Source organism: Perna viridis, chromosome 2 (genome assembly GCF_037379345.1).
Source record: "Perna viridis isolate PV_CMFRI_1.1 ecotype Kerala chromosome 2, ASM3737934v1, whole genome shotgun sequence".
Lineage (NCBI taxonomy): Eukaryota > Metazoa > Mollusca > Bivalvia > Mytilida > Mytilidae > Perna > Perna viridis.
The window spans coordinates 6,633,266-6,661,234 of NC_142446.1; the positions used below are offsets into that span (position 1 = coordinate 6,633,266).

The window sequence follows — 27,969 nt, forward strand, 5'->3', positions numbered from 1 at the left end:
AAGTATTTGGGCTATTATATGAGTAGAACCCTAAAGTCGAATTTCCTCGTAAATAGTTTCCTGAAAGATAAAATGGATAACATGCGGAATTACCTTGTACATTTACTTGGAGAGCACGGAGATTTTAACCGAGTAAGCTTCGGAAACGTTTTGTGGAATTCGGTTGTACGGCCTCTCTGGCACATGCATGCTCCGTTTCGATGCCACTGTCAGCCACAAATGAAGACCCATTAGACAGTTGGCAGTACTGCGTCGCCAAGATAGTCATGAATACAAAGATGAGCATCCCGTGGAATGCTCTTTTTCTTTAACTAGGATAGGAGCCAGTCAGCGCTTTCATAAAACGACAAAAAGTTGCATACTTTAAACGTCTTGCTGACCTTCCAAATGACAGACTGTGCAAGCGGGTATTAAACGAAATGATTCGTCGGAACAAAAAATTTTGGAATTACTCTGATGAGATTAACACGATAATGGGTGAAACCTGTCTGGAAAATTTCGATCGGCAGTATGGCAGTGTCACAAGACAGAGACTATTTCTTGATGTTGCATCGAAGAGTAGTCTTGGATTCTACCAGCACTGCCATGTCAAAACTGGAATGCAGATGTACCTAAATTACACTAGCGACTTTAGATCCTCGCGGTTAAAACTGCTTGCCTGAACGAACTGCTTAAGTCTAAATAAGAATCTCTCTAGAATGCAGATGTCTGAAACTGATCGGTGTTCGCTATGCGATTCGAATAGCGCCGAGGATTTAGAACATTTTTTACTTATGTGCCCAGCACTCGATCATATACGGTCAAAATATAACGCGGTTTTCAACTCGGTTGTAAATACTGGCTTGAACTTCAGTGAACTGTCGCCAAGTGCCAAAGTTTTATTTCTTATTGGTGATATAGGTTATGCTTTTAGCGATGATGTTGGTTTGTCGTATGATTTTTATGGTAGAATGTACCTTGTAGAATTATTCAACTTTCGTCACAGTATTCTTAATTAGTACTTTTTAATGGAAATGATGGTTTTTGTTTTTTTATGTCATCTTTTACTCTGAAACTAGATTTTATTGATATTTTACGACTCATTCACTGAGATTGATATTTTACGCACGATGATGTTCTTGAAAATTGCTGATATTTTTAATCACAGAAATAACATTTTATGTACTATGATAACCATGTGTTTCTCAAAGGAATTTTATATTGATGAACGATGATATTTTCTATTGTTATTGCAGCTGAATATTCTAGCAGTGCTGTTGTACATTTTGTAACTATGATAAACGCACCGTTACTTCTAGCCTGGTAGCTGGTGCCCCCGTTGTAAAGGGGTAGCTTATATATAATGTACAGAAGATTTCCTTATTTACAGTATAAAAGACTCGTCTGAAATAAAACTTCTCAATAATATAGAATGCTGGAACTATTGGTTACATCTGTAAAAAATATAAAATATACAACAGGTTATGTTATGTAATATCATTTGGTGTCGTGTGTTTTTTTTTTCAGCATGCGCAGCAGCCATAGTTAAAGTTTTTATTGTTATGTAATGGGGGAAACAACGTTGTATTAAGGTTAGGGGTCATTAATAATTTTTGGAGGTAGAATATTAGTGAAAAATCAAGATTTCATGTACCCTCCCCCGTTTTATTGGAATGTGCGTACGTCCTGCGCCCGTCCGTTGGTCCGCTCCTTATTATCCAATAATGCTTTTTCCAAAATTAATATTCGTTCTAATATTATAGTGCCGAGATAATAGAGTTATCACGCTTGGTTTATACACATGTATGGGAAAGAAAACCCATATATATATATATATATATATATATATATATATATATATATATATATATATATATATATATATATATATATATATATATATATATATATATATATATATAGATATTTGATCACCTTGACGCCCTGTGCCCGTCTTCTGGTCCGCTTCTTATAATCCAATAATACTTTTTTCCAAAATTAATATTTGTTCTAATATTACAGTGCCGAGATAATAGTTATCACGTTTGGTGTATACACATGTATAGGAAAGAAAACCCTTAGAGATATTTGATCACCTTGTATTTTATGAAAATAATCGAAAATAAAACTACATGTAAATGAGACTTATTATTAATAAAATTTTAGTAATGATAACCACCAAGCATTTTGTTTTAGCATTTCAATAAAAAAAACTATTTCATTCATCCACTCGGCGACCTTGTTTTTGGCAAAAAGCCAACTATTTTTTCGCGTATCTGGCAACCAATCAGATGCAACAAAAATTTGGAATGTTCCAATAAAAAAGGTAATCTAGGGTAAATGGAAATTAATCAAATACTTCGTTTGTAAATGTAAAGTCAATAAGATGCTATATGACGTAAAAACAAAAATACAAACTGATGTGTAGTACTATTATATATATGATTACGAATGTGTATTTTACTTTGACCTATATTTTGAAGAACCTACTACCCCTTCTCCTTCTAATGCGCCATTTACCAATAAACAATGTCAATATTCTTACACATTCTTAGTTGCAGAGTTTGTAAAACATACTTGTTGGAGTTATGTGACAACAAAATAAATTAATAGTGGTGGATTTATATTGTTATCAGTACAAAAGTGTGCTTATTGTTTAGGGACATTACCTCCAATGTTGTTCACATGTCGTCCAGACGGAACATGCTTAAGTTCCTCACCCAGAAACTCAAATCTCAAACATTAAACGAAGTACAACCATACACAGAAAAAGTAAGTATACTTATATATCTGTTTTTTTTCCTTTTAATAGGGGCCATTTGGGGGGGGGGGAGAAAAATATTATTTTTACCATGGCCCCATCACAGTCAGTATATAGGGGCATAGAATGCATTCACACGACCTGCTTAAGATTGTTTCACACACGACGTAGTAAAATTGAAAAAAAATCTATTTAAATATATGTGTATGTACTTGTATGAAATACACAGTAGTAACCTAGTCGAGAGATTAATTATCAATTGTATTCCAAGTCTCTTTGTGTGACATTGATCTTTATGTTCAGTACATGTGTATACACAGTTTGTGCATACATTTTGTATCTGTATAGTTGGTACATATCTTGGCTAAACAAGGGAGGATATTGTTTATATTTTGTCTCAGTATACATGTGCATTGTACACATATCTTCACTACACACATACATTGTACATGTATCAACACTGCACACAATATTTTTCACGTACATGTAAATGAGACTTTGTGTCCATTGACTGTCATCTGCTGTCTATCAACTTCTAACATTTTGTTTACCTACATGATTTTAACATAGCAGGAAATGTTGTACAAATGTCCATGCAGGGCTGCCAAGCTTTCAAAGATTCAGCAAAAGTTTGAAAAAGACAATAGATCGTAGGAAAACCTTCCCATATCAGCTTCAAAATGCACAAATATCATATGTTAGTCTCATGCAAAGTGTGTGAGAGTTGGCACTTATGGTACAAGAATACAAATGCTTAATTCACAAATCAGTGACTCAATGGGGGCATTTTACAGAATTGAACATGAAAATACAATGGTTGAGTGGATCAAATGTGCTATGACTGTTGGGTTCTTGTATCAATTTTGGATGTACATTGTATAATGTGCAGTGCAGTGAACTTTGTATAACGATAACAATAATAATATCTTTATTCCAAGAGGGTTACCAGTTAGTTTACAAGCTAAACTGTAAGTACATGTACTTGAAGAAAAAAAACACACTAAAAACAACAGGCATAGAGGTTTCCCTAGATCAATTTAGCATGGTGCTGCATCATTCCTTCATCTACTAGCACCATGCTGCCATCATCATGAATTTTACAATGTGCCCCCAGGTGGCCACACTCAACTCTCAAGTTAAAAGATTAATTTAGTTATTTTGAACTAATTTGCATGTTAACGTGTACTCCTGTTGTGTTGACACCCATTTGTGATACTTTTACAATACCATACCAGGGTGAAGGATGTTTATTGCAGGTTTCAGTAAATAAATTGTCCTAGTGTCAAGGTGGGGTGCCCCCAACGAAACCCTCTGTGACAGTTGAGTGCCCTCAAAATACTTAAATAACCATGCTGTCACAAAGTCCTGGGCACTCTACACGTTGACGTACTCCCAAATAGTTAGAGTGGAGAAACGCTCTCGGACCCACATGGGGTCTGGGAGTAGGCCAGAGTGTCAACACAGCATCCCAGCCGCTAGTAAGACATACTCTGACTGAGTTCTTCGGTCAGGTATCCAGAAGGCTGGACTCCAATACCTTTTACTACTAACTGGCATTACTAACAGAATCCCCGCAAGGGGTGGTCGTGTGAGATCCGTAAGGATAGTCAAGACCGTAAAAACCCCCAATCATCAAATTCCCGGGGAAAACACTAAGGCATAGTGCATGTACAATTAAAGAAAGCTTATTGGATTAAAGCACTAAAGATTATGATTATCATATGGTGCTTGATTCATATGATAATCGTATGATGCATGACATAACAACTGAGCAAGTGACATGAATATACAAAATGATAAAGTCAAACTCCTGTAGTACATGTACATGTATACCCCCGTTACTTGCACAATGTTTCTTCATGATTTGTTGTCATGTCTTATGGTGGAATTTTCTTTTAGTTGGCTGACTTTTTACTTAGAAAAGTTTATTTTTTAAGGATGATGATGTTGATAATGATGATCATGACTCAGGAACAGAATCTGATGAAGAAAATGAAGATGACAACATAGAAGGTAATGAAAATATAATCAAACAAATACAATGTACCTTGTTATTATTTTGATAGAAGAGATATTGACTACCAGCATATATGTACATTTGTACACAAACAATGGTTGTATATTTATTTAGTTATCCATGTTACAAATACCCCTCACTTGCAAAGTTGGGGTTTATACAAAAAAATACAGTAATAGGGTTGTCTATCCATACACTTGTACTTCCTTCCTTCCTCCTTCCATTACATAGAGGGGTATCCATCTCTTATCTGTTACTCCTATGCCACTGAATGAAATTTGATGAAACTTAGTTCACTGACTACCAGTATACAAAGCAGTCTGTCTCCTGATTTTCCTTATTATTCCTGATTTTTAGCAATTCCTGATTCTTTCCTGATTATTCCAGAGAAGCTACTGATATCTCCTGATTTTAAATCTTTACACCACAAAAAAAATTGTTGAAATATTTATTTATTTCATAATGTTATACAAGTAAAACTGAATGTATATCATTAAGAATGATGTTGTGTATTCATTGGGTTTCTGTTATACATTAGAATTGTGACTTTTCCTCAATCAATGTCACATCATGTAGCCAGCTATAGTAGGGATTGTCTTTTGTTGTTATCTGTCTATTTTATATCTTTGTATTGATATTGAAAACTGGAGGACAATTAATCTTTATGAAACTTGATACACTTGTAGATCATATCATGAATTGTTTTTTGTTTTTGGTTTTATTTAAAATACTCATAGACCAAAATATGTTATAGGCCAAAATATTCACCAAAACATTAAAATCAAATTTGTTTGATCCTTTTTCACTTTTGTTATGTAGAGCATAGTAAAAGGAGGTGAGGAAAATTCTAGTATATTAGACAAACTTTGACTTTATATGACATCCTTTACTTAGGTCTCACTAACCACTTCTGGGTCAAATGGCCACCCCCCTATGTAGTACCAAAAAAAAAAAACACTGAACCTAGACCTATGCATTGTAAGAGCATTATTTGTGTGTATTTTGATTAAAAATAGTCAAAATAAAGCTGAGAATGTGTACTTTAAAATCATATATGTAGTTTACTACAAAAGTATATGAATATTGTTTACATGTGTGAGTAATTTGCCTCTATGCTGTCATTTAGCAGAAAAGGTAACAATCATTAATGTTGATTTTCAGTATTTTTTATTCAAGTAAATTTTGTGAAGAATTTCTACCATCATCGTACCATTTGATTTTGAAAGCCTCATTTTCCAAGCTTTCTAATGGTATGCAACTTTAAGGTGTCATTTGTCCTGGGAATTCACAGTGAAACATTGAAAATTACTTGTATAACATGTTAAGTAATGAAAACGTTAAAAGTGGTTAATGATACCATAGTATTTTATTCAAAGAGTTCTAACTTCTTTCAAAGTGTTGCTTCTCAAATTGCTACATTTCTAGAAAGCTCTTACTTAGAAGGGTGGAAGGAGGCCATTTTCATGGAATTTTGTATTATAACGTGAGTTTTTATATTAAAAAATTCCTGATAACCTCCTGATTTTTAAGAAAATTATTTCCGGATATCCTATTTTTTTTACCCAAATAGTGCTTGACAGACTGACAAAGGGCATACATTTCCAGCGATATTTAGTGATTATGATGTTCATCTGCCCACATTTTTATTATTACAGTTTTCTTTGGAACAGATTCAATTTTAGATTTAAGCAACATACATGTACTCTGATAGACTTGCTGTTTGACAACCTTGTTTATATTTTGACCATTATTATTCATATAGTTACTGGATTAGGAGCAGGAGCATCTTTCAAAGAGTAGTTTTTATTCTTAGGCAAAACATTTCCAGATACATGTACATGTATATATATATATACCATAATAAATTAATGCTCATTGTCATTGTTGTTATCAGTAGAAAATAACTGGAGTATAAGTAAATCGATATCTTTGTTGTTGTACCACAAGGTGCCATAGGCTGGGATTGATTTTGGGGGTAGTAACTTGAAGCATTTGAGAATTATATGACCAAAAGAGGAAAAAAAAAACATTTTTCCTGATGTCCTGAAAATACTTGAGTATAATTGATTATGTCTAATATCAATTTTTTAGTTCATGACCACATTAAATTGTGTCAGAAACCTATCTTGTTTTGAAAATTTTATAAAAATTTAGAAAATTATGCTTGAATATAGTGTTCCTAGTTGTCCCAGCTGTTCAAGGTTTGACCTGTGGTTACATGTACATAAATCTATGTGCCATCAAGCATTAACTCTTATGGTTGTATTTTCTTTATCAAGGTTTTTAACAGGTGAACTTAATATAATTGGCAAATGATCTTATTTCATATATCTATCATTATAAATTCCATTAGTTATCACACATTTACAAAAAAGTACATGTACAATACATGTACATGTACAGTACTGTATGTACGTTCATATAATAACTCCTACTTGTTGGCTATCAAAGGAATTTTTTATTGATTATTGGTACATGTGAGTACATGTATGATGTATAGTAGTAGATGGGTATACATTGTAGGTCAATAATTATTTATTACTACATGTACATGGCATTTTTGGGTTTTTGATTAATCAAAATACCTTATGTCGCCAGTTCATGTCTGGAACTTTCCTACTGTTTCTGAATTCTACACAAAAATATAGTCCAAATGTAATTCCTTTTATATCATTGTACATCTTTTATATCCTGTAAATATGTTTCTGGCAGTTATTCAGCTCAATGATATTCTATTATTCCTGCAAATAAAATTAAAATCTCGTCTTTATAATGACTGAAGATTTGAGATTTAGATATGCAGTAATACGCTCCCGAAGGGAACGTTTATGGTTGTATTATCAACTTGGTTTTGTATACTTATGGCAAGAAAAAGCATGAATATCCGGTTTGTACCTGCATTTTCAGGAGCTGAAAAACAGCATAATGGCAGCTTCATTTGTGTATACTGTATATGTGCGATTGAGAGCCAAACCAGTCTCGGAAAATATTTGCTAGTCTCGATAATTAAGTAATAACTTTTCCAATATAGGTTTGGCCTTATAGTCTCCAGTATGGTACCCAGATGTTTACGAAAATTATGTAATCAATATTACCCATAAATGCTAATGTATGATTATAGTTTTATTTTACATCATGTAACCTTTTAAACTTTTTTCATTCTACAATTTTCACTAGAATAAAAAACTGCAGTGCTAACAGCACTTTGATCCATATCACCCATATTAAGCTGATATCAGGCTGATGTGGATACCTCCATGTAATAACCTATTATTATTTACATGTATGGCTTAAAATAATCAACAATTTAAGTACCTGTTCATATAAAATTCAGACACTGCCAAGGGTAGAGGTGATTCATGGTGTTGAAAAAAATTTTTTTTCTCAGTCTACATTTGCTATATTTTTACATAACAATAGTGCTTTTTGCATTCAGATTGGTATTTTTGAAAAAACCATACATTCATCTCCCACTGAAATCAAACAAAATCAAGAACGATTACTCTTGCAAAGTGCCAATTTCATACACAATTGTTATGGAAAGAGTCTGAGTGGTAGTTCTTTCCATAAACAAAATATCACGAACACAGATAACTATATAAAAAGCTGATTTACTAAACTAAAGGTACAAATGAATATCAAAGCTGGATCATCAAAGTACACCACTTCTTTATACATAAGAACACATCATTTACAGCAATATTATAAAGTGTCCACATTTAGATTGTTGTCTGTTTTGCTTCTGTTATCCCTTAGGCGGAAGTTTACGTCATTCCCTATAAAAGTCCGGGAAAAGTAAGAACATTATTTTGGGAAAGTTAACGTTAGGAAAAGCAGGATCACAACATTTTAAAATTTCATATCAGAAGTGCAACAACTGAATGACCAAGTAAAGTGGTTCTGTGGTCTGTAACTAAATCTGAATTAGAAATAATCAAATTAATGAAGTACTGAGTCAGCGAATCCTTCATAGTTTGCTCTCTTTCTTAGTGCACAATCACATTTCTAATCATAAAAAAGGATTGTAGGGAAAGTAATATTTTACCATTCTTTTTTTTTCAGAAGAAATTTTTTTCAAAGACTGTTTATTAACCGAGCACCCGTAGCTTCTTGAGTTAACAAGACAAATGGGGGAAAATGACTCACAACCTTTTCTTACTTTTCACACACACAGATTTGACGATACACATTTATAAAATATACATGTTAATCCACTCTTCCACGTTTTTTTTTGCTTTACTACATAGCTTTTGCTTTACTTATCATAGAATTGTAGCAAATACATGTATTTATACAGCTCCAAGTTCTTCCTTAGTCATACATGGACAAAGACTCTTAAACCACTGTTTAATCCTGTGTTTCTGTGTCAAAGCATGTAAATTTGCCATTTTTGCTGTCTAATTATTTTCAAAATGAATTATGACCATACAATCAGACCAAAGCATCAACATAGTAGTTCACCCAAAGTCAAGGTTCTTTCACCTGTACTAAATAGAGTTACTAACAGTCATAAAATGGAGCAGTCCTGAGAGACGCAAAAAGGGTATTCAAGACTGTGATAGAAACTATCTATATTTTCATGTCATTCAAACAACTTGTATCTTTCAGTACTAATGGACCCCATATATTTGTTTAATGGCTAAATCAGGTAACTAGCAAGTTCCATCCCTATTAAATGCAATGCTGTCAGAATATTCTAAATAAACAGAAACTGAGAACTTTTGGTAAATAACATTTTTACTATCTATTCTAAACTTAGACAAAACAAGTACGTTGCACAGTTTTCAACATGTGTTGTTAATTGTAAATATGTGTATATGTATTAAGATGACAAACAATGATATGAATACATCAATTGAAACTAAGTTTTTGTACTGTTTACAAGTAACACATTGTAAACAAGTCTTATCTTTCCAAAAAAAAAAAAGCGAACACAGTAAAATTTGTTCTTTTTACTTATAATTTTCTTCATTTCATTCTGGAAATAACTGCGTTGGTAAAAGAATACATATTACAAGTATTTGTTGGTACATACAATGTATGTATAGCATGCAATACCTATACCTTAGCTGTTGTTGCATAATTATAAACTGATTCAAAAAGTTCAAACCTTCTTAAGTTTGTAACATGAATATAATCATACATTACACAGCAAAAAAAGGGTAAATTATCAGGACTATGAGCTCATGATAGATTCATACCTATTTATCATAAACTAACAGAGTACAAAGAACATTTTACAAATATTGTACATCAATGATATTAAAAAAATTAAACAGGATTAATACAGAAGATTTGACATGATGCTCGTCTGTTGAGACGCATGTGGGGTGACGCGAAAGTACTGTACTAACGTGTTGACTGGCAAAAAAAAAAAAGGATTCATTTTCCCTTCAATATTAAAATATATAAAACTTTGTCTCACAAATACTATATTTAGCTATTTTAAGTCTACATCTGAAAATTGTCAGGCAAATTAAACAATATATTTAGATTTGTCATGATGTGCAACTGGAGAAATCCAAGGTGGCGGGATGACGCAAGAGTACTAGCGGGAGCTACAGATACAGCAAAAAATATCCATTCTTTCCCTCAAGATAATCAAAACTTGTTCGCAAATATTATCTGTAATGAAAGAATTTTGTCTACATTAGGGAGTGCTTTCGTGCAGTAACCCACCTTATTTAATCAAACTATTTCCCGTTTGGTGTCCCCTTTAGCTTCAGAAACGTTTCTTCTAAGGTCACGTGAGATATTGATATGCATGAGATGGTCGGTGACTATAACAATTTTTCTTCATGTGATCAACAGTCCGAAGAAACAAGTCATTAAATAGTGTGTAAATATTACATGGATATCTATATAAAATGGAAATGCGAAATTTCCTTTGCATGCTGTTTGATTGACTATCAATTTCATGGTTATTTTTACTCCTTTCCTTTTCACTCTTTTCCATTCACAATGGTATTGATCGCGGATGCATGTGAGATGTGAGTGCTACCGCAATTCACAATTTTTTATATTTAGCAAGATTTTCACATGATGCCTAGGTCAATTTCAGCCACTGTCGTGGCTTCATTGACAAAATGAATTTGGTGGGTTTTTGCATGATTCACCTCCTCTCTGATTTTATAAAGACTCCTACTAAATGTAAATAAACCAAACATGTAAATATCAAGAAAGAACAAAGTAAATATGAAATTTAGTTCTTTATTTTATTACAAAAAATTGCGACTTATGGCACTGATCATAAATAGTTATTACAAAAGAAGTACAGGTACATGTATATGTCATTATTTGTAGTTTTACTTTCAATTTTATTGTACTGGACTAATAACTAGTTATTGTTCTGCACTGATAGCTTTTTTTACATCGGTATTATTGAATATGCAAAATGCAAGCATCAAAATTCAATATTTGATGAATATTTTATAGAGATCTGCATTTACTTAAAATAATGATATAGTTGTTTCTCTCTTTCAGATGAATATAATAATAATAAATTCCAAAGATCTCAACCCATTGCTATAAAGCATCAATCTGTAGAGCGATGTTCTACGCATGAAATCAGTGAACACAATTTAGATTTCACTTCTGATTACAATCTGGACAGTATAAGTTGTACCTCAGATTATGAGCGACAAAGTTTAGACTTCGAACATCATAGTTCTGAGGAGGAGTTAGAAATTATTCATAAAGAGGTTGTTGCAGAAAAGAGAAAACGTTTGCAACCAACTCGTCTCTGTGATAGTTGTTCTGATGAAGAGGTTAAGGAATTCATGTTACAACCTCAACCTATAAACTTCAGTTCTTCCCCACCAAAAGTTGTTCAGGAGAAACCTCCTTGTTCCATGCCTACTCCAGTCACAGTAATGACAATATCGTCACGGAAACGTCTTAGACGTAACACTACCTCTGATTCCCCTAAGGAGTCCAGTTTTCATAGACCTTGTCTGGATTTTGAAAAAATGCAGGTAATTATTTTGTTATGATTTTAGCTTTCTTGTAACTTGCAATGCTTCAATAGACTGTCAGCTGAAAAATGGACTTGGTATCTGTCATTGTCTGTTAACAATTCTTCAAACATTTACTCTGAAACGATGGTCTGATTTTAATGAAAATTTACATACCTTTAAGTATTCCATCAGGTATATTCAACGAAATTTGTGTTTTGGTTTTTGATCTGTGAAAAAACAAGGTGTCCATGCCTATTGATAGAACATTAGAGTAAAGCCACTTATTTCAAAGTTATTGTGATGTATACATGTACACTATGCCACAGTTTGGTTTATTGATTTTTGACTGGAAGAAATTGGGTCAGTCGGTCAGCAAAAAAAATATTAATATGGGAACCAGAAATACTTACTTACCTTTTCTAATTTAAATAAAGACATTTTTTTCTATTTTTAAAAATTCCATTCTAACCTGACATGGTTTAGAAGTGGGATTCTAATCTACTGTATGTACTTACACATTATTTATAAACACAAATTCTCATTCAAGTTGATTAAATGTCCAATAAATTCAATGTGCAATATTTAAACAATGATAATTTCCTCTAATTTTTTGTATGGCATATAACCTTCCTTAGGTTTCACTAACCACTTCTAATGTTTACATTAATTTCCATGTTAAAAGCATAATTTTGAAAGTTTCACTGTGAATTCCCATGACAAATGACATCTTCAAGTTGCATACCATTGCAAAGCTTTAAAATAAGACTTTCAAAATCATTATGCTAATGGTACAATGATCATTGAATTTCTTCACAAAATTTACTTGAATAAATAATACTGAAAATCCACATTATTGCTAACTGACAGCAAGAAGGCTAATTACTCACACATGTTAACAATATTCACACACTTTTGTGGTAAAGTACAAATGTGATTTTGTAGTACACAATCTCAATTTTGACTACTTTTGATCAGAATACACACAAATAATGCACTTACAATGCATAGGTCTAGGTTCATTGTGTTTTTGGTACTACATAGGCAGTGGCCATTTGACCCAGAAGTGGTTAGTGAGACCTTACAGTATGATATACATGTAGTTACACTGTAGGTTAAGATAAAGGTGACTTAACATTTGAAATCAAAGTGGAAATTCAAGTTTTAAAACAGGGTTTGTCCAAATATAAACTGTTTAATTTATCATTGAGCATTGTTTTGGTGTAAACAAGTTGTGTTACAGAAGGGCTTGATGAAAAGTCACTATTGAAAAAAAAAAACTAACATGGTACAGGATGAATTCATGGACAGAAAATTGAGTATGCAGACGGATTTCATTAAAATAAAAAAAAAATTTGTCTTCTATTTTCAGTTAACAATTATACTGAGGAATTTCATACATGTAACATTTATAAGAAAAAAGCTTAATAAGAAATTAAATTGACTAATGGTTTTTAAATCTGAAAATACATGAAAAACTAGTAATTTGTCATTAATTTGAGGACTAAGAAAGTTGTCTTTTTTTCACCATGATTTCCTTATAGTTATCCTGTGATTTAAAAATTATTTATGAAATTTCAATAATTATAAAGGGTGAAATGGTCTTCAAAAAAGGAAGACAACAAGTCATGTTTTAATGTTGATATTGTTTTATATTTCCACACAAAACTTCATAGCTTTGATTTTCCTGCCATTTACCTCCCCTTTATGTACTTCCTGTTGGGAATAAAACAGACCCATAAGGTTTTTCAACTCAAAAATCATTTACAGGAAATGTTTACATTCTTTTCAATTAAAGGTATTTTGATTTTATCATCTGTAGCCAGTGTTTACTTGTTTCCCAAACTACCAAAACCCTTTATCATGATTTTATTGAAGTGGTGAAATTTGTGCAGCCATTTTCATTCAGCTTTCTGTTTGTTTTGTCAAATTGTTGAATGAACAAAACTAGAAGTAGGAATCATCTGTGACTTTATTTTAAAAAGTAGATCTTACAATTTTGCACTTGCCAATTTTTAAGTCGCTAATATTGTCCTTGCACTCATAATTTCAGTACTTTATATTTTCATTTTATTTGCATAATTATATATGAATACTCCACTTTATGCTGCAGATCTGTGTTGTATTTACCGTCACTGCATCATAGCTCTAACTTCATACATTATAAAAATGTGCCTCTTAAATATCATACACATGCATTCTACATGTGTTTCTTGCTTGTATGGGAATGGGAAGTTGTCATGAAATGATCGGTTAGCATTAAACATATTTTCATTTTATTTGCATAATTATATATGAATACTCCACTTTATGCTGCAGATCTGTGTTGTATTTACCGTCACTGCATCATAGTTCTAACTTCATACATTATAAAAATGTGCCTCTTAAATATCATACACATGCATTCTACATGTGTTTCTTGCTTGTATGGGAATGGGAAGTTGTCATGAAATGATCGGTTAGCATTAAACATTACCCATTTTCAGATTCAGGCACAGGGGCTTGTTACAAGACTATATAGGTCATATACATTAGCTGGGCTCTATGTCTATAAATAGGCATTACCAATAGTTTAATCTGGGTCCTAATCTGGTTCCTTGATCAATATCATAAGCAAACCAAAGATCGCTAAAATGTACCTCTTTTAAAAAATATCATACACATGTCTATTTGTGTTTTTTGCTTGTATGAGAACGGGAAGTTTACATTAAAGAGAATCAAAATTGACAATCAAAAGAATGTAATTCAGGGACAAAGACCAGACATGAAAACAAACACAATAAAGAACATAAAGTAACTAAAATAATACATTAACAATATAGTAATACAGTAACAAAAGTAAATAACTAACTTGGGCTCCCCTAAAAATTGGGAGCATGGACCAGGTGCCCTGGTAAGGTAAGCGTCCTCTGTTTTTCTAGAAACCAGTTGTTTTGATTGAAATCATTTGGGTCATCATGGTAACGAAAGGGGAAGTCACTGGATTTTAGAGCATATCACATTTGTGCCATTTTGGATGTTGGAAGTGAGCCAAAATCAATGGCAGAGAATATTTGATGATAAGCGACTTTGAAGACTTCAGTCTCTGAATTTTGTAGTTGGTGGCAGTAAAAATAAAAATTGGAAAACTGAAATTCCAATTTTATCTTTTTTCCCTGAGCTGTAAAAATCAAGTCGGCGGATCTTTAAACCAACAAATTAAATAGTGTGGCCCTACTGTCAACAAAAATTTCAATTTCTTTACTCTCCACAGTGGAGTCACCATTTCAAAAAATTATCTGTAGTTTACTATTCCTGTCTTTATACTTTTTAAGGTATATTTAATGGTTCTAGCAGTTTAATAACATTTCTCAGTTGAAAAAGAAATCTTGAAAAGTAATGAAATTTTGGTTGACAGTGTATTTAAAAAAATACTATGATACCAAATGTAGGTTGAGAATATTAAAATGACTTTCTTGCTTTGGCGTGAAGAACTTTCCTAAAGTCTCCACGGAGTCAGATGAGTTATTACCATTAAAATGGCAGAAAATGATTTTTTTGGCAGTTTTTATGACCATAAAGAGTTTGCCATCATATGTATCATATTGTCATTGTCATTGTCCATAGCAATGGCATCATTGTAGTTTGTAAACATTTCATATTTACAATAACTTAAGTATACAGTGTATAAGTGAATAGATCTTTGTGATATTATACCACAAGGTGTAATACCACACAAAGAAGGCTGGGATTGAGTTTTTGTGGTTTTTGACCCTAACCTTTTAGAAATAAAGGGCCAAAAAGGGGCCAAAAATAAACATTTTTAAGGCACAATAAAAAAAGTGCAGGATTGAGTTCAGGGTTGTTACTTGATCCTTCAAGTGTTAGGGGTCTTAAAAGGGGACACAAACATGCATTTCCATAATGTCTCGGCAATAACTTGAGTAAATATAAATGAATCTCTTTTAAATTTAATCACAAGGTGCCAATTAGTGCCATATCACAAAAGGAAGGCTTGGATTGATCTGGGATTTATGACATAAACTGTTTAGGAATTAGGGGCCAGAAATAGACATTTCATGATGTGACAGTCCAGACTAAAACTTAATTAATGTAAATGGATCTCTTTTAAACTGTACCACAATGTGTCATATGATATGATTTATATCATTAAAGGAAGGCAGGGATTTATTTTTGGATTGACTGTTTAGGAATGAGGGATCTAAAAGTGACCAGAAAGAAGTATTTTCATGATGCTGCACAATAACTTGACTATACATGTAAGTGAATGAATCTCTTAGCACCACAAGGTGCCATAGCTCATAAAGAAGGTTGGACATGATATTTAGGGTTGTGACTGTAACTGTTTTGTGATATGGGGCCAAAAAGTGGCCAGAAACAAGAATTATCATTACATGTATGTCTGGACAAGAGAATGGATCTCGAGGTGCCATACCACCAAAAGAAGGCTGCGATTGATTTTGGGGTTTGTTACTAGAATCATTTATGAATAAAGGCCAATAATAGTTAACTTTGATTCTGGTGAAATTCTTATTGAATAAAAATTTCAGAGGTGTATCAAGCTTAAATGGTTTGTTAGTACTTGTCCCAACTGTTCATGGTTGGTTTCAATTTTTGGAATATTTTCTTTATTCCTGACATCAAATATTCATATGGCTACTCTCCCTAAAAACAATCGAAGGTTTTTGATGTTTTTAGGAAGAATGGCATCCTTTAAATATGTGTATGAAGTAATATATTACTTCATGGGGACTTCAAAGGGAGATAATTGATCAGAAGTACATGTATTTTATATTTAACTCCAGTTGAAGTGGCAGTGTTTTCTTTTTGAGCTTGCTCACAGTATTACTAGTTTTATTTGTGTTGGTTTACCTAAACCATACATGTATTAAGACGTCACTTGTAGGTTAGTGAATTCCTAGAAGCCTCTTGTTCACTAAGAAACGATGTTGTGTCAAACACTAAATCATGGTATCAAATAAGGTTAGGGTCCACACAATCTTCCCTACTATTCAGGGTTACATTTCCAAAGTGGCATTGAGAGTATTCACCAGCCTAGTAGTCAGACTTGTCAGACCCAGTTTATATAAATGATTATGTACCGAAATTTGCAGTATCACAAAATTGAAAACCATAATTCATGAATATTCAGGTGATAAATCTTTGAAATACACGAATCACACATTAAAGATCAAATCTTTGACTCAGAATGAAAGAGAATAAAATAACAGTTAACATAAAGATGTTGTGTAACTTGAAATAAAGTAACAAGTTGACTGTCAAGTTCAATCATTATTAATATACAAGATATAGTTCACGGCGACGTCACTGATATTAGCGTTGCCAATAATACAGAGGTACAAAAAATGGGAACGTACTTTGTGCTGTATTCACAACAAAACAAAGCAAGATAAATAAGCATGTCCATTGTGCTGTAGACACCACTTATCACCACTGCTGTTTTGGTTGTGAATCACAGCACTGTAGCAGTGGAATATTTTCCACCAATCACCACTGCTGTCTTTGTTGTGAATCACATCACTGTAGCAGTGGAATATTTTCCACCAATCACCATTGCTGTTTTGGTTGTTAATCACAGCATTGTAGCAGTGGAATATTTTCTACTTATCACCACTGCTGTCTTGGTTGTGAATCACAGCACTGTAGCAGTGGAATATTTCCCACCAATCGCCACTGCTGTCTTGGTTGTGAATCACATCACTGTAGCAGTGGAATATTTTCCACCAATCACCATTGCTGTTTTGGTTGTTAATCACAGCATTGTAGCAGTGGAATATTTTCTACTTATCACCACTGCTGTCTTGGTTGTGAATCACAGCACTGTAGCAGTGGAATATTTTCCACCAATCACCACTGCTGTCTTTGTTGTGAATCACATCACTGTAGCAGTGGAATATTTTCCACCAATCACCATTGCTGTTTTGGTTGTTAATCACAGCATTGTAGCAGTGGAATATTTTCTACTTATCACCACTGCTGTCTTGGTTGTGAATCACAGCACTGTAGCAGTGGAATATTTTCCACCAATCGCCACTGCTGTCTTGGTTGTAAATCACAGCACTGTAGCAGTGGAATATTTTCCACCAATCACCACTGCTGTCTTGGTTGTGAATCACAGCACTGCAGCAGTGGAATATTTTCCATCAATCACCACTGCTGTCTTGGTTGTCAGTTGCAATACTGCACCAATCAATATTGCTAGCATGAATGACTTGGTCATTTAGTATACATGTATATCAAAGAGAAACTTGCAATTGCACGAAATTCTCTATCACAACAATATTCATATGATGAATACCTGTATGCAAAATGTTAGTAAAGGTACTTGTTAGGGGTGACTTGTCATAGTGTCCCATTTATTTTTACACCTTAGTTATGATGTCCTTATATTGAAATTACAACTGTCACTGATGAATGAGTGAACTACAAATGTGGAAGTCAGGTGTGGATAAAGTAAACCTAGACACTGATTAGATCTGAAAGTAAAATTGATCTGCACATACACTGTATACATGTACATGTTGGTAATTAAGTCTCATAACATGTAATTATCTATATACATTTTTGTTTAAAATAATGAGAGAAAAAAAGTTATATAAATCCCATGGACTTGGAGAAAGAAGTTTTTACTGCAGTAGAAGTTCTAGGTTTTACATATCTCTTGACTCAGGCAACTGCTTTGTCAATTCTTATCTTCAATCTTAATTGACAAAAAGTGTAATGGGAACTTTAGTTTTTTTCAATTGATTAATGGCATGAACAATGTAAATATACTGTGATGGTGACCTGTGCTTTTTTAAATATTTGTTTTAGTATAATCATCAATCTTAACTAAAAGCGATGATCCAAAAATATTAAATGGTATATATTAAATCTCTTTTCTATTGGTTGTTGGAAATAAACATTGAATAACAATATCAAAACAAGAACATGTTATAAGTAGCTTATAATGCATCATAGTAAATTTGATTGCACTCTTCTGTGTTTTTAATGAGAAATAGGTAATGAAGTTTCAGAATTTTAAGTTGTGGATAATCAACATTGAATTATAACAAGCAGATTTAGGGGCATTACCCTTGCCATGCATGACAAGATTCCTTAAATATGAACAGATCTTAACTGCAATTTAATTGAACAATGTAAAATTGAAATTCTTAGCTTCACCAAAAATTATCTTTTCAAGACTGCTACTTTTACTTTTTTCTAATCATGTTGAATACCACAAGACAAAATGTATAATTCTTAGTATGACACACATATAGTTATTGTTTAGGAGTTCTTTGACATTCCACATATTTTTATTTCTGTAGAAAAATGCTGTGAAGAAACAGTGTACACAAGGCATTGGCAGAGCCAAGATTGTGAAAATTAAGGTTTGTACATGAATATATAACATGTTGGCTACTTCCACGTTGAAATAGAAAATCTTATTATATTCTAGTTCTACTTAACTGACAATTACAAAAATCAAAAGGTTGTAAAACTTGTCATTATTTCCATAAAAGGCAAAAAATAAAAAAATGATTAGTGTAATCCATAGAATTTGATATGAACTCAGTTTGAAACTTAAATAAAAGAAGGCAGCAGTTGATCCTTCATTGTAGATATGAAGATTTGATATTTTGAAAAAACAATATATGTTGTATATAACTGACTTGTGATTAATTGATGTTTGTATGTAAATTATGTTTATTTTCTACCAGATTATTATTGATTGGACTTTTGTATATTGTGAACAGTTGTATGTTCATTTATCTGAAGTAAGGTCATTGAAATACCTTAAAATGTAAATTTTATTGGAAATGTCACATTAACTATATACATGTATTGATTAGCTGTTTTGTGTTATGTTCTCTGGCTTTATATTCATACTTTTTATGCCCCCACATGAAAAATAGATGTTTAGTAATCATTTAAGCATTTTATAAAAATACGAATTTATAATGAGAATGGAAACTCCTCCAGGATGAAAAATGTCAGCTCAAGGCCACCCATGGGTCTTCAATGAACAATGAGGAAACCCTCACACCACAGGGCAGGCTGCCCCAAAACAACATACCAGTATTACAGCAAAATAGTTGTCCCCATATACTCCAGCATTATATAGGAAACTGAAAGTAAAAACGAAACAAACCATACTGGGGCCAGAAATTTCTGACTTGGGACTGGCGAAAAATCTATGAAGTATTTAATTACCAGTATGCAATGAATTTTTGTATTATTAAAACTTAGAATGATTGACCATTATTATATGGACATTGTATATTTTAGTCCAGGTTTCTCTTTGTAAATTGGGTCATAGTTTATAAAAAATTGTACAGGTATCATGGCTATGCAAAGGTAGAAAATGTGTTTGTTTTTCTGAGTCTCCAGAAAATATTCTTATGGGAAAAAAATATATAGCTTCTCTGGTGACCATTTTTTTTTGCCTTGATCAATCTTAAAAATTTGTGTATCTTGTAGTAGATCTTTCAGGGCATTTTTATCCGAAGAATTTTGATAAAAATGGCTATATGGTTATAAATGGTAATTGATAACATACTGTTCTACCAAACTAAATGCACTGCACATTGAATTAATGTCAAGACTGCAGTACAAATGGAATTAAGGCCTTTTAGGGTGCAGCTGTTTCCTTATTACTGTGATTGAACCAATAGGTGTCTATTGTAACCATTTATCATACTTTGTTAGGACTGATGCACAACAGCTATTTATCTCTTACATTTACATTACAATATAAAGCTGAATTTCTAATCAGTATAACAAATGCTAACTGAAATTTGCATTTAAAACTGAAACCAGTCCTTTCCAAAGAGGATTGAACTGAACCACTTAACCATTATCATAGGATTTTACATAATTATAATACAGTAACTTATCAAATTTGTTAGTCTAAAAATACACAAAACAGGTTGGACAATTGAATTTATATCATTTTACAAATATTTAGTTAGTCTTACTATATCTGTAAAATTTTACACTATTTGGTGATATGCCAAACTTTGTAGAGATCCTGCCAAGCTAATTTGAAATGGCTGATTCAACAATTACACAAATATTGTTTTTATCAGAGCAGATAGAAGGAGAATAATTTGGCAGGTACAAACAATATATAACAAGATATCCATACTCTGTTTGATCATACTAAATGTTTTCCATGGATTCCATGACCATTTAGGCCTGATGTAATTAACACAATGTGATCTTATGCCACAAAGTGGATAGTTACACCTTTGTATGTGCACCAATAGGTACCTGGACTTTTACCTGAACACTTCCTATTTGTTAGAAAGAAGGACCATAGTAACTTTCATTAAGATAATATTTTACAGTTGTTTTAGTGTTTTACACATTCACATCCTCCTTAGCACTTCCATGAATTTTATTTGAGTTATGAGGGGATGAAAAACTGACATTTTTTCAAGTTCAGCTTGAAAACTAAAGTGTTATTGTATAGATTTATGAAACTTTTATCACAAGGTATCATATGACCATGGTCAGACTTAGATTGATTTTGGATCGCCATCACTTGGCATCATCGTCCATTGTCATCGTTAACAATTTTTCAAAATTCTTCTCCTCTGACACTACTTGCAAATTGGAACCTAACTTAGTTAGAATGTTCCTTGGGGTATCCTTCATAGAACTGATATGGGGATTTTCAATCCGGCAAAAAACATGGCTGCTGTTACTAAAAATAGAACATAGGGGTCAGACAGTAGTTTTTCGCATATATCTCCAAAAGTGTTAGGTTTAGCCTAATTCTGACAGGGATATAAGTGTTCAGCATGATGAGATCTGTATGTGGTCAAATTTTTGTGTTAATCTGTTGAGCCATGTTGGAGTTATTGCCCTTTTTCAATGTTTTTTTTTTTTTGCTATTTTTAATGTTATTTCCTTCAAAAATTGTCTTTTCTGACACTGCTGGACCAATTGGAACCAAACTTGGTATGAATGTTCCTTGGGGTATCCTGAATGGAACTGATTTGGCGATTTTTGATCCATCAAAAATCATGACTGTTGTTACTAAACAAAGAAGTAAGGGGTCAGACAGTAGTTTTTTCATATATATCTCCAAAACCATTAGGTTTAGCCAAATTCTTTCATTTGCTGAAATGATTATTATCATAAGGCCCACAACAGTCTCCAAGGGATTAAAGTTGTCTGATGACTCTGTGTAAGAGTTATTGCCATTTGAAGGTGAAAAAATTATGTTTTTTTTTTCAGTTTTCAGCCAATATCTTGAAAACTATGATATACAGAATAAAAATTTCAGTTGCTGAAATCACCCTTATGATAAGGCCTACAAAAGTTTGTGGGGATCAAAGTATTTGGACGAAACCTTGTCAGAGTTATTGCTCTTGAAAGGCAAAAAGTTATGTCTTTTTGTAAGGAAAAATTTAACAAGGTGAGCGATTCAGGCTCTTGGGAGCCTCTTGTTTGTCAATATTACACATGGAAATGACAGATTTTCCTATAAAAAGGGGGCGTTGCCAACCACCTGCACCTCCCTCTTTGGATCCGGTACTGATAATGGCTCAAACCCATTTGGAATTACAGGTAAAAAGTGGCCAAAACAAGCTTGTCATAGTACATCAACTTCAAGTGTAAGCATGTGGAGCTTTATGGTTTTGTACCATAAAATTCTATACTGTAAAGATCTGACTGGGTTAATTTTGGGGTTTATGACCAGAACCATTTAGTAAAGGTTAAAAACTAGCATATTTCTTGTTTTTTAACAAACAGAAGAAAAGGTGTATTACCCGTAATCCCTATGAAATCATGAAATAAAGTTTCATACCAAAAAATATAGACTTTGATTTAAAAGGTTATGGCGCTTAAATTTCAGGAAATGAGGGCCAAGAAGGAGTCATAAATAAGCATTTCATTAAATTTGTATAAATTGCTCATATTTTATGTTTTAATGTAGTTGGACCACTTTCATTCTTGTCAAACATTGGATTACAGTCGTAATTAATTGTCCAAACTCTTCAAGGTTCAACCTCTACTGTTGTGTCAAGCTATGCCCTATGAAGAATTTTGTTCTATAAATTTAAAACAATACTGTATTTAAATGTTGAATATTGAAGGGGAAATTGACATTACTGTATTGTCATTTGTGAAATTTGTATAGCATTCACTTACTTCTATCTATAAGCACTGGTAAATAATTGTTTCCACATCTTGATGCCTTCCATACTCCTACAATGTACATGACATTGCCTTGGACTTTTAAATATGTGAAGTGACTTGTTTCATGTGGCAGATGGTACAAGTACACAACTGCACTTATTAAATGTTGCTTAACTCAATGGTGAGTTTTTTGAATGAAGAAGTTTAAAAGCTTTAATTTGCACTCGTCTCAGTACATTCTAACACTTGATTCTTTCCTTAATTTTGTCTGGAAGCTTTGTCCAAGGCACTTTGGTTGGATCTTTTTGAGAGAAACGAAATGGGCAAAACATTCAGGATAGCACCTGATCTTGTTCAGTTTACTTTGATATTATAGACAGGTGGTTCAAGAAAACTTTCTCACGGAGATACCTAGCTGTTACTATTTATAGGATGCCTGCAAATCATATTGATGGAATCATTATGTAATCACTGTGTTAATATCTCTCCACATACTTATCTAATAATGTTCACCATAATTCATTATAATTATTTTATCACAGTTAATCCTCCAATATTCTAAAGGAATGTATGATTATGACTGATTCACTCTATAATGCTATTTTATTTGCTGAATGTTTGCCAATGGAGCTTGCATTAGAATTTCAGCAAGTCTCTTTCTCATATTGTTATGTCACTAAATGTTCTCTGTTTTAAACTCTTGCATTGCTGTGTATTTGGATAATTGTGATACCCACATTTTTCCTCCTGTTTAATTGTATAGATTTATTTGTCTAGTGATTCTATTATCTTTTATTTCAGACAGTTAATGGCAATAAGTACTGTAAACCAGAACCAGGGATGTTTACATTCAAATCTATAAGTAATTCTTACAATGCTATGACTCCAGTGGAAGAACCATCATGTGCTTTCTGACTATTGAGGGCAACAACTCACATAGAAGTACTTTTGTATACAATATCTCCAATGGGAGGATTTGCCATGTGCTTTCTTACTTTTAAAAAGCAATTCTTCCACAGTTGTCTTCAGTTAGAACTAGAAACATAGGTAACAGATTTTGGCTTGTAGCACAATACTGTACAATATATAAGTGGGAGATCTTGGTAAAGTGATTATTTAAAAGGAAACAGACTGGATGATGCTGATTAAGCAGTACATCTCACAATCAACTAATTTGAGCTTGCATACCATCAAACAAGTGTTACAATGAAATTAGATCATCAAAATCTTGTCCTGACTTACATCACACAGGCAACAAATTTTGACTTGCAGTACAACTCTCTTTCAGCAGACCTTTGCTGCACACATACAACAGATCCTAATTAGCATTACATCATCCAGGCTACTGATGTGTACTATGAACTCCAGTTCCACAATGCTTGAATAGTTTCCCAAGTCAAAGAACCATTATAAATTGAACAAGTAAAAAAAAATTGTTTATGACCCATAAAAGTATATTTATTTTAGAAGCCCAGACCTACACTACTGGCATTACATTTAATTTGTTTGATGAACAGATTGTAAGCCTAAGAAGAGACACTTGAGGAAGTTAAATGTTAAAACTTTTTATTTTATGTACAGAGAAAGGAATTAATAATGAGAAGCAATAATGCATTGACATTTGATGTTATCATACCAAGTGATCGTTTCATATATCAGTCAGATGATTGTCAGTCTTTGCATATGTCTGTCAGATAATTGTCTGTCAGGTAATTGTCAGTCTTTTCATATTTCAGTCAGGTGATTGTCAGTCTTTTTATATGTCTGTCAGGTGATTGTCAGTCTTTTCATATTTCAGTCAATCTTTCATATGTCTGTCATGGTTTTACATGTCAACTAAATGACCTGTTTGGATACCTGATTAAAGAGGATAATGTGTGTAAATAACATCTATATTTTCATACATATTTCTGCTATAATCAGGCATCCAAATAAGCCATTGGAATCTCTGGCAATACAGGCTTTTGACCCTCTGCCATTTAAATTTTTTGGTGATTTTTTTATGAAACAGAGCAATAATGTGACTTTAATTGTTTTAATTTTCAACTGATGAAAACCTGCCTAATAGAATGCAAAATCTGCTTCTGAAAACTATGTGATATTTCTCAATTTATGAACCTTTATTTTCTTAACGCTTGACTATAAGTACTCTCTGGCATCTTTATTATCTTGAAAACAGACAATATGCCATATCAATCTTAAGTCACTGACCGAGGTGGTAGAATTCCCTCCCTTGGCTCTCAAAATGACATGTATGCATGTGTATATAAATTTTTCACAAGCGGTATTCATAGTCTGTCTGTCTTGTGGTTCACACAGCACAATAACTCAAAAACACTCCAATTTTCATGAAACTTTGGTGAATTGTTTTTTAATCAACATTAGCTCTGTTTTGATTTTTATAAATTTCCTGTTCTATGTTTTTGAGTTATTGGAATGGTTTTCTGAAAATAAGTAAAAAAAAACTACCAGCAGCAATTTTGAATTTTTATTGTTATGGCGTTTCGGACTTTATTTATAAGAAAAAGGATGATTTAACTATTGGTATATCATCATGTCAGATCCATACCCTGTTTTTTGGATTTTTTTTGCATTTTAGGTCAACTAGACTAAGTGAACTTGAAGGTCACCATGGTTTTTTTTTGTGTGTGTTTCATGACGGAAAGAAATTTTGAAATGTTGTTCTTGAATGTCATGATCACTAGAATTTTCCACAGACTTTATCAAACACCCTACCCCTTTCAATAAAGTAAGGGTTAATTTCATTACTATGCGGATGATTTTTTGTCATTTTTGTAGTGATTATTAGTTTATTGTTGATGTGGCAGGCCATACTTACTGATTAAGTATGAATTCAGTAAGACACAGGTAGCTAATTTTAGATGATATGCAAATGAGTAGAGGTCAATTCTCAGGATTTTTTAAGTGCCATAGAGAATCAGGGACACAGCTGGCTCCTTTACTTGCAGCTTATATTTTTTGATTGTTCTGTAAATTGATGAAAATCTCTTAATATATTAAGAACTTTAGTATGATATATTGTCATCAGTTATTGATACATTCTAAGAATGCTACTTCTATACAGTTATAGTCCATACCTGTGTATTGTTTTAGCTGTGCTGGAGATCAGGGGACACCATGATAAACAGACTGGTATGGCAAGATTGTTTGAGGAGGCGTCCATAGGCATTTAGAGTCTGGATAATAACTCAAGTGTATGGATCTTTTTGAAATTGTACAAGGTGCCACACCACAAAAATAATGCTGTAATGATTTTGAGGGTTGTGACTTGAACCATTTAGGAATTCTGGTCAAAATCTTGTTATATGTCTAACTTTCCATCACAATCCAAAGTCAGAACTCTTATTCAACTTGAAGTCACATCAAGCTGTACCATTTGAAGCATTTTATTAAAATTATGTTTGGGGTTGTTGATAAAACATTGGGGCCAACATATAAGTTACTAAAAAAAAAATAGCTGATAAAAAGAAACCCTGACAGTGTTAACTATTCTGTGTTACATCTGTGGTATTAGCCCTTACAGTTCAGAATTAAACATTCTTTTGTGGTTGTATTAAGCTGCACCCTACACAGCATTTGGTATGGACTATAAGTGAGTTGATAAGTCTTCCCATTCTGCTCCTTAAGCTGCATTGTAACCAGATAATTTTGAACCATTTTTGTTGTTTATACTAGCAGTTATTACATTGAAAGGATCTCAGGATAATTTTATGTGTGATATTTATCAAGGGAGATAATAATATTTTCAAAAATTCATAGTTCCATACAAGATTAAATAAGTAAGAAATGAAGATCTGTGTATTGCTGATTGAGTGGTGTTTGACAAGGCATTAATTGGGCTGATATTGGATAATAGGCCCATACCTGTTAACCTTCCAACATTAAGGGACTGCTGTAAAATCACTGAAAATTTTAGAATTTCCCACATAGAAATGTAAGATTTGTGGGAGGTTAAGTTTGCTTTCACAAGACAATGGGGAAAATATCTCACATGAGCTGTTCCAAAGGTTATAAGGTGTGATAGATCAAGTTTATAGTTTGGATGATATTGAACATTTGATAGATGTATTAGTTGGTCTGATATTGGACAATAGATCAAAGTATTGGTTGGGCAGATATTGAATAATGCATTGTAGATAAAGGTATTAGTTGGGCTGATATTGGATAATAGAATGAAGTATTAATTTTATAGATATAGGATATTGAAATAAATTCTCAGCGTGTTCTACCTCAAGTGAATGTATGATTGAGGTATGGTGTTACACTGTAATACTTATTGAATAAAGTAAGATGTTTTGATTTGTTGTTACATAGTATATAGTTGTGTCAAGAAGAGTGTGAAAACATTAGAACTTTTGCAATCTTAATTAAGTAAAAGATGCTTTGGTTCTACAGTAGTATATTCTATAGAATTGATGTATTATATTGGTAATGAATAGAACCAAGTCTCCCTGGTTTTTCATATATGATTCTGGGTTACAGGTATTTTGAGGTTTATATGACAACAAATATTGCAGTCATATTATGTTATGATGTTGTCATTGATAACTTAAGTTGTATTGAACCAAATGTGGTGATTTCTTTATGTATTGTTTCTTGCTTTTTTAAAATGGGGTCAATGACATTATTGATCTGCAATAGGGGAAAAATTGGTGTTAATTCAAAATTGATGTGTTCTTTTTTTTCACAGGAATAAGCCAATATCTTGAAAACTATAATAAGTGATATGAAACTTTCAGTTGCTGAAATGATCCTTATGGTAAAGCCTACAAAAGTTTATGGGGATCAAAGTTTTTGGACGATCCTTTGTTAGAGTTATTGCTCTTGGAAGGCAAAAAAAATTATGTTTTTAGCAGCTTTCAGCCAATATCTTGAAAACCATAATAGATGAAATGAAACTTTCAATTGATGAAATGATCCTTATTATAAGTCCTACCAAAGTCTTCTTTGAGTCAACATTGTCGGACTAGACCTTGTTAAGAGATATTGCCCTTGAAAGGCAAAAATTGAACCAGGTGAGCGATTCTGGGTCCTGGGAGCCTCATGTTACATTTTCTACTGACAGTATGGAGGCCATTTACTCA

At 32.7% G+C, this 27,969-nt stretch overlaps 1 protein-coding gene across 1 annotated transcript; it reads left to right on the forward strand.

The window, feature by feature from the left end:
• The first annotated feature begins 2,472 nt into the window (after positions 1–2,472).
• On the forward strand, positions 2,473–27,184 carry LOC148623474 (uncharacterized). Its single transcript, XM_088565282.1, has 5 exons — positions 2,473–2,751; positions 4,678–4,753; positions 11,241–11,731; positions 19,042–19,104; positions 23,666–27,184. The coding sequence occupies exons 1-5, from the start codon at positions 2,665–2,667 to the stop codon at positions 23,777–23,779; spliced, it is 831 nt and encodes a 276-aa protein (XP_088421408.1). The 5' UTR covers positions 2,473–2,664; the 3' UTR covers positions 23,780–27,184.
• Positions 27,185–27,969: the final 785 nt, after the last annotated feature.

Excerpts from the sequence above, each read along its gene's own strand:
- LOC148623474 (XM_088565282.1), top strand. The coding sequence starts at position 2,665 with ATGTCGTCCAGACGGAACATGCTTAAGTTCCTCACCCAGAAACTCAAA. Across the intron at positions 2,752-4,677 it reads TACAACCATACACAGAAAAA|GATGATGATGTTGATAATGA; the intron begins GTAAGTATACTT and ends TTATTTTTTAAG. Across the intron at positions 19,105-23,665 it reads CCAAGATTGTGAAAATTAAG|ACAGTTAATGGCAATAAGTA; the intron begins GTTTGTACATGA and ends CTTTTATTTCAG.